Here is a 12,191-nt window from a genome sequence, read left to right as displayed (position 1 = left end):
TGAAGAGGTATAATGTGGAAATTAGGTGGTCCATGGAAGACAGTAACAGTTAGGGATGAAAGCAGGATTTGTCACGGGAGGAGAATACACTGCACACCTACACACAAGAGGAGCAAGGAGAGACAGGCAGACTGCACATGTATGCACACGCATGCATACATGAAGTCAGGGCATGGAGAGAGAGATTGTCAGATTTCCCCATTCCCCGCTGTGCTCTTCCGGGATAGAGTTTTCTCCAAGAGCAGATGCATTCTGTGTGCGGAGAGGAACAGGGTGGATCAGCATCAGGCCTGAGTGTACACACAGAGCCGCAGAAGGCACACTTAGTGGGCACGGCGGTGAGTGTGGCTGCCAACATGCCCACCTCAGCAGTCCACACACTGTGGCTGCAGCCACGTGCATTGCAAATGCCCTCTCTTTCCCACAGCCTTTCCCCAGACTTTGTAGGATGTTGGGGGATTCCCAGACTACTGTAAAGCTCCTCTCTGGAGACCCCTGACTAGTGCAGCGAACATACAGCTGTTAGACATGGTGAGTGATGCGTGTTGTCCACCTGTGCACCACTGATGGACTGAGCGGAAATGCTCTGCAAGGACCATGGACACCAAGGAGTATCTTCACCATGGAAGAGGGTTTTTTTTGGTTTTGTTTTTTGTTTTTAAAGAAAGGTTTCTCTGTGTAGCCTTGACTGTCCTGGACTTGCTTTGTAGACCAGGCTGGCATCAAAGTCACAGAGATCCGCCTGCCTCTGCCTCCTGAGTGCTGGGATTACCGGTGTGTGCCACCACGCCCGGCTCTCAGCACGGAAGAGTTTAAGATAAGTAGAACAGGGGGCAGAGTGCTTGCCTTGCACATGCAAGATGGCAGATTTGGTCCTCAACAACAGAACAAGGAAGATTTTGAAGGAAATGAGACAAAATTAGAACAGAGAAAACCATCTCCTACATATACATATGCCCTTAACCAAATATTCATAGAAAAGGGGGTATGTTCCTGAAAGAAGAATATTTTTAATAATTATTCCTGAAGTATTTTAAAACTTCTAGGAAACCAGCAAGGAAGAAAAGGCCAGTTGTTGAGTAACAGAACAAAAGAAAACCAATTGCTCCAGGAACCCCACCTTCCCTCCCTTAGGGAGAGCATAAAATGGTTAAACATAATTCCAAGACCAAGACACACACGTGTCTGTCAGGCATGTGCTGCCATTCCAGCCCTCAGGAGGATTGAAGTTCAGAGCCAGCCTGGGCTGCATAATAAGCCAGAAATGAAAACCCAACACGTACGATTTCTGAACGGAGAGACTCGTTAAGTACTCAGCAGATGAGCAGGCAGACAGGAGAGACCTGTGCGAACGCCCATGTGTCAGCTTAGAGTCCTTGTATTGACCATAGGACAGGAAGGGAATTTGAAAAGCTGCAGAGCAAGGCAGTTTATGCTCTGGTTCCGGGGTGGAACGGTCAGTGGTATCCGTGTTCACTGGAAAGGAAACGCTAACTGGGTGTCAGCAGGTCCGTGTGACGTGCTTTGCTCCGCTGCAGATCTTCAGACATGTACAGGTTCTTAGCCTTTTTGTCCTCTTCACCTTTCCCCCTGAAGCTGCTTAGAGAACGTGTCCCTGAAAATAAGTGGAATTTTGTCCCAGAGGCTGTAAATGGATCCCCAGTGGGTTGGTAGATGTAAATGTAGGATTACTGAAACAGAGACCTGCAAGATGTTGACGCCCAAGACTCACAATTGAACTCCTTAACCATAGTGAGGGGTTTATAGTCTAAGATTGCTTTATCGATTGGTGATGGGCCCAGAGGAAACCAGTCGGATAAAAGGGGCAAGTAGTCAGTCCTTAAAGGTCTGATGGGGGAGTTAGCTGCACGTGGCTAACTCTGCGTGTAGTTTTAATCTAGCGAGAAGTTGTTATGACTAGGGTTACGGTGCGGCAGTGCGGCGGGCCTGGTTGGAAGGTGCTAGTAGGTGGAAAGCAATGCACAGGGTTTTAGAAGGCTATTTAGGGAGAAGAGTAGAAGTGCTGTGGGCAAGATTGCAAGTCTGATCCATGCCTTCAGTGCGAGAGCTGCGATTTTAAACAGAGTCCTTGACAAATTTTGGGTCCTAGACTCTTTATAAAAAGTAGAGTAAGACAGAACAAAACACGTGGGCACATGTACCTGACGGACATCTTCTAGCATGTGAGCCGTCAACATGGCAGATGTAAAACCTAAGCAGTGTAAGATGCTGTTCTGTATGGAGCGCACTGTCCCCGTGAGCCCACAGGCTGTCTCAGTCCCTCACACGGGGCGCATTGCTCTTTTCACCTCCCTGTGCTGAGTTACCTCAGAGTGGGGAGCTAGGAAAGGAGAAGCCCGGGTCTTTTAAAGCTCGATAATTGCTACTGCTCAGGGATAGGAGACCTTTTTGTTTATTTAAATCTCCACTCACCACCTATATCTCCTCACAGACCCCAACACCTCAGTACCTTCGTGCTGTGGGGCTCACCAGGGATGCGGAGAACAGCAGCAAGGCACAACTGAGACCTGACTCCTCGGAAGCATGGAGTCCAAAGAGCCTATGTAGCTGCTCCATGTATCTAACGTTTTGTAAAAATAGCCTCCAGTGCACTCTTTCCTTGGTCTGATCCAGAAATTGGTTGGGCCCTGAGTTCTCTGAAGCCATTGAGAAGTTATAAAGCTGTAGACACCTGCTGCTCTCTGCCCCCTTTTCTTTAGTTTGCCTTTTGTCTGACTGAGGAACATTCTTTACATTTCTGTTTGGGAGCCTCTCAGCCTATCATTGTTGAGACTGCATTTTTCTTTCTTTCCTTTTTATCTAACAATTTTTCACACAGCATATTTTCATCATGTTTTTCCCTCCTTCAGGCCTTTCTACCTCCCTATCCCCCTCTCAAAAATCAAAGCAAGAAAGCCAGTGAGACAAAAACAGAAAATGCCCAAAGGAGACAAAAAAGCCTCCCGTCCAGTTGTGGCTAACTCCTCCTGGACATGGGGCCTGCCCCTGAGTGTGGCAGTAAAACCCTGTGGCACACCGGCAGAGGAACGGATTTTTCCGTCGCCAGTTTTGTTTTATCCAAAGGTGTGCCCTCTGCAGTTTCCCTTTTGCTCTGCACTGCGCTGCCAGTGCCTTTAGGTCTGACATAGTTGCGCACAGCGTCCCGCCACCCTGTCTTCAGCCTGGAGACTTGAAAGTATAGTACTCCGGACTCCAGCTTTCTGGTTACCAGAAGTCGCCTTGTTTTATTTGTAACATGTTTTACACAACCAGAACATTCAAGAGATGCTTTCCTTCGGAAAAAGTATCCAGCCAGGACTATGTGGTGGAATTAAAAGCTTATACTTGAAACTGCTTTTCTGAGTTGTCAAAAGTACAATGATTTTTATTATCATAATTAGGAGAGTGATTGATTGCGTTCCTAGCTGTGGTATCATACATGTGGTGGCCTGACATGTTTTTCTTGTTGTCGTGTAGGGAATATGCAAGGCTGTAGCTCGTTGGTTTTGAAGGGGAAAGGCTCCTGCTGTTCATTTTAAGTGTGATTCTTAAGTTTCTTTCAGTTATATTGGCTTGTTATGGTAGGAGAAAGTCATAAAGGTATTATATCTCTGGAAATTGTGATATAATATTTTTATTTACTTTGTTTATTTTTATTTACATTGGGCAGTGCTTGCTGAGTCTAGCGTTTCCTATACTCACAGAAAGAACAAATAAAGTTGAGACTCCACAGCATGTAAATGCCTGACAGACTGATCTTGTCTTATTATGTAAGAACAGCCAGTCAGGGACATGGCTGGGCATCCACTGTTGCATGCGGTGTGCATGGCTAGAGGCTGAGGTGGTAACCTGCTGTCAGTGTGCTGCGAGGCGCCATGCAGCTATGAAGTGGACCTTAGAGAGAGATGGCCATTTCAGGGGAGGCCTTTTGGCTGGTGACATTGGACAAGTCATTTCACTTTTCTGAGCCTATGTTCTGTACAATAGGGATGAGATCCTGACTTCTTAGGGTCCTAAAGAGAATTATACTAGGTACAACAAATAGATTTTTAAATGTTACATATCTGATACAAAGCCAGGGACGAAGAAGTTCACATGCGGCTCGTTGGTAGCTTTGCGATATTCCTAGCAATAATAGTAGTGTTTGCTTTGTTTTTGTTGTTAATTTTGATTTTTTTTCCTCACACATGCTTTTCATTTTTTCTACCCTTTATTCACTTCTTTTGTTTTGATGTAAGAGTGCTGGATAGTTCGGGCTACCCGTGAGAAACAAACGTGCTCACCTGCAAGTGGCACAGTCGGTAGTTAAGGATGACTGCTAAGCCATGCCCTGCAGAGATTCTCAGAACCACACACCTGACCAGTGGTGACGTGGAAGCTGTTAGGTGCGGGGCACATGTAGAAACAGTGCTCAGTGCAGGGAGGAGTCCAGGCTTCCCTCACTGGCACCTGCTGGTCACTGTTAGCCAATCTCTTGAGCAGCACAGCTGGCAGGTCCTGGGTAACCGCACCGTTCTGCTTCTGCAGCAACAAAGACGCGAGCGCGAAGCCAGGAGGCAGCAGGAACGTGAGCAGCGCCGGCGAGAGCAGGAGGAAAAGAGACGCCTGGAGGAGCTGGAGAGGAGGCGGAAAGAGGAGGAGGAGAGGAGGCGGGCGGAGGAGGAGAAGAGGAGAGTGGAACGGGAACAGGTGAGTGTGCCCACAGTGTCAGCCCTCACAAGCTGAGCTGCCTCAACACATTGGAAACACAAATAATTTGATTTCCTAGTTTCAAAAGGAATAAAAACTGTTACAGTTTAGAGACCCTTTGAAACTAGCCAGAGTGCTAAAGTGTGTGGAATGCGACAGATTTCTGAATATATGTTCACAGGCTTGCCTCTGATATACTGTGAACACCAGATATGTGGGTGATGTTAACTTTCAGAGAAGGAAATTAAAACCAGCTGTAAGGAAATTTCTAATAAATGTTTGAAATATCTAGTAGCTGAGTGCTATAGCACAAGTTTGCATACATGTATTTGTAGCATTAAATATTATTTTTATATGGTTTAACAAAAAGGGTTTTTTTTTGGGGTAACATTTGCATTTTTTATTATTGCCTGTATAGTTTATAAATTTCTTAAACCATTTGTGTGAACAGAAAATAACTTTACTTAGTTGCTTTGACTGTCCTGTCTTTGAAACTGTTGTTCTGTGTTCTGAGTTCTGAGTAAAGACACACACCAATGCCTGGGAGCCCTGCTGAGTAGTTCTTGCGGGGTCCAGTGCAGAGCGCTGACAAACCGAGTGGGTGGCACAGCTGCTGTCCTTGGCATGCCTCCTGGGCCACGGGGGTCTGAGCCTGGCCTCTGCCCCCGTGCTTCCTAGAACCCCGCTCTGTGGTGGAGCCTACCTGCTGCTGTCCACTTCTTGACTCTAACAGCGGTGCTTATTTGTTTACAGTGGTTAAATATTAATGTTTTTATTATGTTTATGCCTGAGGGCTACACATTTGTGAAAACGCTACTTGTCCAGGTTACCCTGGCATGTTACCATATTTGATTGTGACAAGAAGCTAGATGGTGACATTTCACCTTTAAGGTGGTGGTGGCAGTTATGATTTTGTGAATAGGGATGGAGAGGTGGCTCAGCACCTCTCTTCTAGAGAACCCTGATTCAGCTCTCAGCACACATGTGGCAGCTCACAACCTTCTGTAACTTCAGTTCCAGGGGTCCAATGCCCTTTTCCTGTTTTTCCCCAACACTGCATGCACATGGTATACAAACATATAAGCAGGCAAAACACTCATAAAATATAAATAAATTTAAGAACCTTAAAAAAATGTTTTCTGAGTAGCAAGTACCCTGCACTTTAAGGATTTCTTAAAATTGGTTGTTTTACTCTGTTAACATTGCTGTAGTGCATGTTGGATTTGTGTGTGTGTGTGTGTGTGTGTGTGTGTGTGTGTGTGTGTGTGTGTGTGTTTCCTGTGCTCACTGTATGTCAGGGTTGTTGTGGTTTGGGTAGCACGTGGCATGTGCTTTTCCCTATTTCCTTGGCATTTTAAAGTCAGAAAACAAATGTTTATAGTAACTTATCTTTCAAGTTGGGATTTAGTTCTATTTTGTTCAAAAAAGAAAGGATTTGGGACTCAGATTCCTTTTCTCAAACAGTTAAGGCCACATGTGCATCACAAAGGCACTTGGCAGCTCAGCATGATCTTGGGTGTCAGGTGTTAACTAAAAGGACCTGGCTTTGGGGGTTCAGTTTGGTTTGTAAGATGTGGAGGGCTCTGAGGCTGTTTGCTGGCCTTTGTTTCTCTGTTGTCCTGCATTCTCCTGACCAGAGCTCTTGGATAACTCAAACTTCCGCTCCACCTGTACCTGTGGCTCTTTGTGCTTCGAGGCATGTGCCCTGGAACAGCGCTGTCAGTCTGAGGCACCTGTAGAAACAGCACCCAGCTCCCTGGAGCCTGTTTCCCACACCCCTTCTTTTGCCTCCCCCCTAGGAAAGGCGGGTGGGTTTGTTTAATGTGGTGGTAGTTGTTTTCCCGTTGAAAAGAAAGCTTCTTGTACAATGCTTTTGCCCTTCAGAGTTACTTTGTATCTAGCTCGTGGTCCATTAATCAAATGAAAAAACAGATAGTGGAAGGCTGAGTGTGTGTGGCAGGCCACCCCGCTTGTCTTCCATGGACCTGGGTTTAGGGTCTCCTGAAGTCTTTGTCCTAGTAGCATGTGGTTAACTTCAAGGCTTAGGGTGTTCCCACCTCCCACTCACCCCTTCCCCAGCCCTGGAGCTTGAACTAAGGGCTTTAAGCTTGTGAAGGCAGTACATGATCACGTTGTGTGTTACCTGTTCTCACTGTGTCATCCCTCTGTCCCGTGCTCATTCTGCCCATGCATCTGTGCCTGTGCGTGACACACAAACACACGCTCCTCACCAAGAGCCTGGGTCAGTTTCCGTGGGAGGACTCCCCCAGCCCATGATTCCTGGCCAGACCCCTCAGACTTGAGTCACTCAAGGCACCTTTGGAGTCATTAGCAAAAGCACAAATTGTGCTTGGTTATTTTTTAAGTTTCAAACAGATTTGGGTTTTAGTTTTGACAAACTGCTGATGTGTGTTTATTTAAACTGATGGTTAGAGGCAGATACTAACTAATCAGCGCCCCCTGGGCCCAGTCGCACTCCAGTTTCCGTGGAGGCTGCACTGGATGTGATGATAGTGCCGGCCCAGCAGTGCTCGAACCCTGCCCTGTGCATCACTGGAATGGCCTTTGCCAGCCCTCAGCAGTAGAGTCTCTGTAGGTGAGGTGTCCATCCCTTGGTGAGCTTGCTGGAAAGCTTAGGGAGCAGTTCTTGGTCACTCACACAGCCACTCTGATGCACTGATTGCTGGGTAATCTCGTTGTGACAGGAGTACATCAGGCGGCAGCTAGAGGAGGAGCAGCGGCACCTGGAAATCCTGCAGCAGCAGCTGCTCCAGGAGCAGGCCATGTTACTGGTAACGCCCCGCCTCTGTCCCGGTCCCTAGCCCGGTCCTCGGCCCTCCCCTAAGCTGGCCAGCTATGGTGTCTATCAAACCTTTCTGGTTTTGCTGTGGCAGCCAGGTTCTAGTGAAGACAACCTCTGTGGCCATGTTGTCAAACACAGTGTAAATTGGCCTTTGCCTAGTTCCCATTAGTAAGCCATCTCTTCTTGTTTGGGATATCACTACCACACCCTAAGCAGAGCTCGGTGTTCAGTGAGTTTGAAAACGCTGAAGGCATCAGGCTCACGGCCCACGCTGTAGGAGTTTTGCTGGCTGTGTGCATATACCACTTTACTGATGTTTTAATTGAATTCCTTTACTCTGCAATGATATTACAGTTAGCGGATTTTACACAGGTAACATGCTATTTAAAATCCCACCCGTTTTGCCTTGCTCTTAAACAAGGAGAGAGAGGACTGTGCTTTAATCCTAGCACCCCGGAGGTAGAGGCAGGGGATCTCTGAGTTGGAGGCCAGCCTAGTCTACAAAGGGAGTCCAGGACAGGCAGGGATGCACAGAGAAACCCTGTCTTGAAAACCAAACAAAAGAAAAGTTAAGAAAGGATCCAGAGAAGAGGTGGGCTCACCACGGCCCCCAGATTCAGTGTTGCCCTCTCCCTCTCCAAGGAGTGCCGATGGCGGGAGATGGAGGAGCACCGGCAGGCAGAGAGGCTCCAGAGGCAGTTGCAGCAAGAACAAGCATATCTCCTGTCTCTACAGCACGACCACAGGAGGCCGCACCCGCAGCAGCAGCCGCAGCCGCCGCCGCCACAGCAGCCGCCGCAGCAGCAGGACAGGAGCAAGTCCAGCTATCACGGGCCGGAGCCTAAGCCTCACTATGACCCTGCTGACAGAGCTCGGGAGGTAGCTTCTTTCGCTTACTGTCTGCATGTTGGTCCTGAGAAAGCTCTGAGACGTGCCCTCAGGACCGTCGAGAGCTGTGCTGTTAATGCCAGAGAGTGGACCTTGGTGCTAGCCAGTAGCTCACTTTTGTTTTCTACACGGATGCCTTGGTTAACAAATATGAGAGGAACTGCAAACAAAACAACACAAAAACAATGCTTGGCACCGTTATTCTCCAGCGTGTTGGTCTGGTCTAAGGTCTGGTCTAAGGTCTAATGGCATGGACTTTCAGCCTGATTCCTGACTGGATCAGTGCCTTTGGGTCACCTGAGCCTCGGACTAGGCCGCAGCCAGGACTCCTTGAGCACTGAGCAGCCCTGCCCTGTAGATGGCACCCTGCTTCTACACCCGCCTTCCCAGCGGGGAGAACCAGGGCACAGATTCTGTTCCTACTTTAGAGTCATGAAACTCTTGGCTCCGAGGATATCCTAGAAAGAAGCTGCTTTGCCTAATTTTCATTTTCGTAGTTTTTAAAAACCCTGTAGCAAATCTTAGCTCTGCTCTGTGCCATCACTGCCTAGCTTATTCTCTCTCACAGCTGAAGACAACAACATGTCTCCTGACTGCCTGCTTTTACACTTTGGTCTTCATCTCTCCTTTCTGTGATTCTCTAATGCAGGTGGAAGATAGATTTAGAAAGACTAACCTCAGCTCCCCTGAGGCCCAGTCTAAGCACGCAGGCAGAGGACTGGAGCCACCGGTGCCTTCCCGATCAGAATCTTTTTCCAATGGCAACTCCGAGTCTGTGCACCCTGCCCTGCAGAGACCAGCGGAGCCCCAGGTAGCGGCCGCAGGCTTGCACAGTGGCTCAGGGCAGCACACTGAGTTCATTGTTCCATTTGAAAAGAGAAGAGCTGCATGGCTGTAGCCGGGGGGCAGGAGGGCACACGGCTGTAAGGAAAGATGCGTGTGGGGTTTTGTGTTTTTCTTTTCTCTTTTTTGAAGATTTTTGTTTAACTCCTTAGGAATACTTCTAGGCAATAATTTCATTTCCCCTCCCTGACTCAGATGTGAAATCCCTCCTTCCTCTTAAACAAATATTTTATTAGGTTTTTAGAAAGTTGGTTTTACTGTCTGAGCACGTTAGAAGAGACGCAGGGGCTTTTCTCCTAAACATTTTAACGTGAGTGCTTCACCTTGTGGTCCCAGCTCCCTGAAGGACCCGTGGGAGCTCGGGATGCCCCTGCAGGCTCAATTTATTTGACTGAGCGTGTGGATTTTTCTGGGAAAAGTTTTCTTTTTGTTTTTTTAAATCATGTTCTCAAACATGTCAAGATTCAAAACAGGTGGGTTAAAACCAGTGGGTTAAATACTGATTTTCTGTAGGAGGTCAGAACAAAGTTTATGGTCTTTTCTTCAGTCTCTACCATATTCTGCCTTGTCCGAGTCATCAAAAGAGAAGCTGCCATGTTCTCTGGCAAAGAAAGTAGATGACGAAGATGTCTGAGACTGAGTCTTAGCTCCAAACCCTGACTCTTGTGCTCTCCCTCAAGAGGCTGTTGAGGCACTTCCTGCACGCTCTCTGTAGTGCTGACTACCCACACAGACCCCTAAGCTTGGCACTTGGCACTGGTGTTTGCATGACCCCTAGGACAAAAGTTGGTGCTTTTGAGAGGTAGTGACCCCGCTGTGACAAATTGGGATGTGCATAGCCTCCCGTTGGCTAGTGAGGTGCGTGAAGAAGAGCAGCTCTGAGGCACAGTGTAGTGCGGGGTTTGTGCAGTGCAGCGGCAGAGAGCTGCAGAGAATAAAAAAGATGGGGAGAAAAAGATGCCAGGAGAAGAGGCTGGCGGCTCTCGCTCCTCGGCTTAGGGCTTGTTTCCTGGTGAGGTGAACAAGAAGCATCTGTCCTGAAGTTAACCCAACCCAGGGGCAAACTAAGCCCTGAGCAGTGGACCTCAGGGGTCCTGAGGTATGTGTGACTGACAGTGTTTAGAAGTCTCCTCTCTCTTCCTCTGCTGAGAATGCTCCTGACCTACGCACGCTCCTGTGGCGGGTTCCCTGAGGAGACTCTCACACGGCTCCTCAGGTTGAGTCCCACTAACTACTATTTGGTGGCACATCTGCTTTCCTAGCGAGCACTTAAAATGTTTCAGTAGTGTAAGATTGTACCCAAACTAGCATTCCTTGGGTCCTGCTGCGGGCCATAGAGACTGCGCTGGGGTTTAGCTGCTGGTTACACCTGCAGAAGCCGGGCAAGTCAGGACTAAATACACATTGGAGCTGCAACAGCCAGACAGCACTTACTGAAAATATTTTACAGATTTCTAATGTTTTTTTAAAAGCACCTGGGTTCACTTGGCAAATAGTCACATTCTTAAGTCCTCAATTGAAAGGCACATTCTGAGTGGTCAGGGTTAGGGTGTCTTGACACTGGTCAGCATGGGGTGTCTTGGTACTGGATATTTTGTTAAAGAAATTTTAATCCTACCTTTTTTATAATTAACAGAAGGAATACACATTTAGCTAGGTTTTGAACATTTTAAGATTGGGAAGAAATAAGATAAAGTTATTGGTGAATTTGAGAAGCTAAGTTACCCTGCTACAGTCTCAGCGTAGGAAGCATGTGAGTGCACGCACCCTAGTGTCCCGCCGCCCTCTGTGGATCCTCAGACTCTGGGTCATGAGGTTTGCAGTGTAACATGTGTCCATATGTGGTTCTCCTCTGTTGACGTGAATGTGCGTGTGCTGTGCTCTCCTCTCTCTCGGGTCTGTAGCTGCTTCTGTTCCCCGCTGTCCGCTCTGCGTGTCTGGGCATGGTTGTTTACTAGTGTGGCCCCTTCATCAGAATGTACCAGGCGTGCTGCTCCGTGCCTGACACTGTGCCGCCCCCGTTTGCAGTCCACTTCTGCTGGCTCCCACTTGGGACTTAGTACTGACCAGAGAAGCTGGTTATACGCAGAACGCATTGAATGTTTTGTGTTTTGTTTTCTTGTAAGGTACAGTGGTCCCACCTGGCATCTCTCAAGAACAATGTTTCCCCTGTCTCGCGATCCCATTCCTTCAGTGACCCTTCTCCTCCCAAATTCGCACACCACCATCTTCGCTCTCAGGACCCATGTCCGCCTTCCCGCAGTGAGGTGCTCAGTCAGAGCTCTGACTTGAAGTCGGAGGTACCCGACCCCACCCAAAAGGCTTGGTCTAGATCAGACAGTGACGAGGTGCCTCCAAGGGTAAGGAACAGACAGACAGATGCTGCTTTTCTTTTTATTTAAACGTATTGTTGACTGTGGTGATGGGAGTGGTGATCTCACCAGAACTCGAGGGCAGCAAATTTCAATGGAGCTCCTTCTGGAGGGAGGACAGTCATGTCTAGGCATTTGCACTCAGCCAGTGCTTAGTTAGCTTTTTATTGCTAACTGGGTTTAAACATAAGTTAATAAAAAACATTTAAGAGAAAAATTGTAAGCAGTGTGCTTCTTGAATAGAATTGTACATTTATACAGAAGCATCCGTTATTGTGCGTAACATCATGAATTTCAGAGAAAGTCTTAGGAGGAAAATAAGCAAGAGCATGATTGTTTGCTTTAAAGCCATTTCCTAGTTTATAGCACAAGGAAATTAAAAGACACATTTCAGTGAATTTTTCCCCTCCACTTGGAATTTGCTTCCTCTCAATATTTTCTTGCTTCTTCGCCAGTCTTTGCTTCCTGCTAATCTGTTTATAGACCATTGTTTGAGTTCTTTGATTTTCTTGATTCTCACATTATCAGCAAAGTGCCACCAGCTTCAGTCCAGACTTCAGCGTTATAGGAGTCTAAAGATGTCAAGGCTCTCTGGA

The 12,191-nt window shown here is 47.5% G+C and overlaps 1 protein-coding gene across 28 annotated transcripts in view; it reads left to right on the top strand.

Moving 5' to 3' along the window:
- Positions 1–12,191, top strand: part of Map4k4 (mitogen-activated protein kinase kinase kinase kinase 4) — a 144,624-nt gene that overhangs the window by 112,492 nt on the left and 19,941 nt on the right. For 4 of the 28 annotated variants that reach the window (XM_051152708.1, XM_051152699.1, XM_051152707.1 and 1 more), the window contains exons 13-17: positions 4,528–4,689; positions 7,395–7,481; positions 8,135–8,371; positions 9,030–9,191; positions 11,350–11,583. In XM_051152708.1, coding sequence (XP_051008665.1) covers positions 4,528–4,689; positions 7,395–7,481; positions 8,135–8,371; positions 9,030–9,191; positions 11,350–11,583 — 882 coding nt within the window. The remainder of the gene's footprint in view (positions 1–4,527; positions 4,690–7,394; positions 7,482–8,134; positions 8,372–9,029; positions 9,192–11,349; positions 11,584–12,191) is intronic. The other 24 variants (XM_051152723.1, XM_051152710.1, XM_051152714.1 and 21 more) reach the window with 7 other exon arrangements.

The sequence above is a fragment of the Acomys russatus genome, chromosome 11, assembly GCF_903995435.1.
Source record: "Acomys russatus chromosome 11, mAcoRus1.1, whole genome shotgun sequence".
NCBI classification, from domain to species: Eukaryota; Metazoa; Chordata; class Mammalia; order Rodentia; family Muridae; genus Acomys; species Acomys russatus.
The sequence above is the reverse complement of the archived record's forward strand: the minus strand, read 5'-3'. Positions and strand labels throughout refer to the sequence as shown.